Source organism: Branchiostoma floridae, chromosome 3 (assembly GCF_000003815.2).
Source record: "Branchiostoma floridae strain S238N-H82 chromosome 3, Bfl_VNyyK, whole genome shotgun sequence".
Taxonomy (NCBI): domain Eukaryota; kingdom Metazoa; phylum Chordata; class Leptocardii; order Amphioxiformes; family Branchiostomatidae; genus Branchiostoma; species Branchiostoma floridae.
The window spans coordinates 33,912,519-33,914,233 of record NC_049981.1 but is presented as its reverse complement, the minus strand read 5'-3'; the positions used below and the strand labels follow the sequence as shown (position 1 = coordinate 33,914,233).

At 46.5% G+C, this 1,715-nt stretch overlaps 1 protein-coding gene across 1 annotated transcript in view; it reads right to left on the bottom strand.

Annotated features, from left to right (window-relative positions):
- Positions 1-1,715, bottom strand: part of LOC118411894 (general vesicular transport factor p115-like) — a gene marked incomplete in the record, with an annotated part of 24,890 nt that overhangs the window by 12,289 nt on the left and 10,886 nt on the right. The window contains 3 exon segments of the mRNA XM_035814386.1: positions 4-34; positions 500-654; positions 1,370-1,458. Coding sequence (XP_035670279.1) covers positions 4-34; positions 500-654; positions 1,370-1,458 — 275 coding nt within the window.

Below are 1,715 nucleotides of genomic sequence, written 5' to 3'. Positions count from 1 at the left end.
GGCAAGAGCAGCTGGCCCGCTGATATTGCACTGGCTGGAAAAAGGGGAGGGCAAAAATAGTTGGTCTGAGTTAAAACCGAATCAGGATACCTGTGGACCAATGAAATCGCCCCTTTCAGCATGGCTTTGGACCAATACAATTGTCTTTTACAGCATAGCTATGGACCAATGAAATTGTCTCTTACAGCATGGCTATCGACCAATGAAATTGTCTCTTACAGCATAGATATGGACCAATGAAACTGTCTCTTACAGCACAGCTATGGACCAATGGAATTGTCTCTTACAGCATAGATTATGGACCAATGAAACTGTCTCTTACAGCATAGCTATGGCGAATGGAATTGTCTCTTAGAGCATGGCTATGGACCAATGAAACTAGCATAGCTATGGACCAAAGAGATGGCTTGTTACAGATGATTTAAGGACCAATGAAATGATCTGTAGCTGAGCTACGGACCAATAAGGTAACCTGTTACAACACAAGTGTTGTTCTCACCATCGGCGGTTGTCGGCAGGAGCGTCTGCACGATCTGCGCCTGGCCGACCTCGTTTTTGAACAGGAAACACTGGAAACAGTACAGCACAGCGCAGCGGAGCACAAACGGCTGTTTCTCGTTTACCATGGACATCAGGAGAACCACGATCGCTGGTCTGGGGGGACAAAAGATCATCACCACGTAAATATGAAACAGAAACAGCACAGCACAGCACAGTACAGCACGGCACAGCGGAGCACAAACGGCTGCTTCTCATTTACCATGGACATCAGGAGCACCACGATCGCTGGTCTGGGGGGACAAAAGATCATCACCATGTACACATGAACATGAACATGAGCAGTACAGCACAGCACAGTACAGCACAGCACAACACAGTACAGCACAGTGCAGCAGAGGACAGCACAGCGCAGGACAAACGGCTGTTTCTCATGAACCATAGACATCAGGAGCACCACGATCGCTGGTCTAGAGGGGTGGTGACATTAGAGTGGTCAATCAGACAATGTTTTTATTACAATGATTTTTTCAGAATACATTTTCTGTTTGCTAATGTCAGCACCGTAAATATGACTTTGCCTAAAATGTATGTAGAAGCATACGCTGCCTGCAAAATTGCTCAGAAAACACAGAGTGGACTTAGTCGAGGTGACGTGGTACACTCAGGCTACCTGGGGGGTTGTGAGGGGGTTTTGGGAAGTCCTGACCTACCTGGGGGGTTGTGAGGGGGTTTGGCTTAGTCCTGACCTACCTGGGGGGTTGTGAGGGGGTTTTGGGAAGTCCTGACCTACCTGGGGGGTTGTGAGGGGGTTTGGGAAGTCCTGACCTACCTGGGGGGTTGTGAGGGGTTTGGGGAAGTCCTGACCTACCTGGGGGGTTGTGACGGCGCGTTGACAGAAGCGAAGTACTCCTGGTTGGCTGTGTTGCCTCGGATCACCTCCGATACTGTGTTGATGGTCTGGGGAAAAACAGACCAAAAACAAAACTCAGTTGTAACGACTAAAAACAGTCAACAAAAGTCTGTTGTAACGACTAAAAACAGTCAACAAAACTCTGTTGTAATGACTAAAAACAGTCAACAAAAGTCTGTTGTAATGACTAAAAACAGTCAACAAAAGTCTGTTGTAATGACTAAAAACAGTCAAGAAAAGTCTGTTGTAATGACTAAAAACAGTTAAGAAAACTGTTGTAATGACTAAAAACAGTCAACAAAAG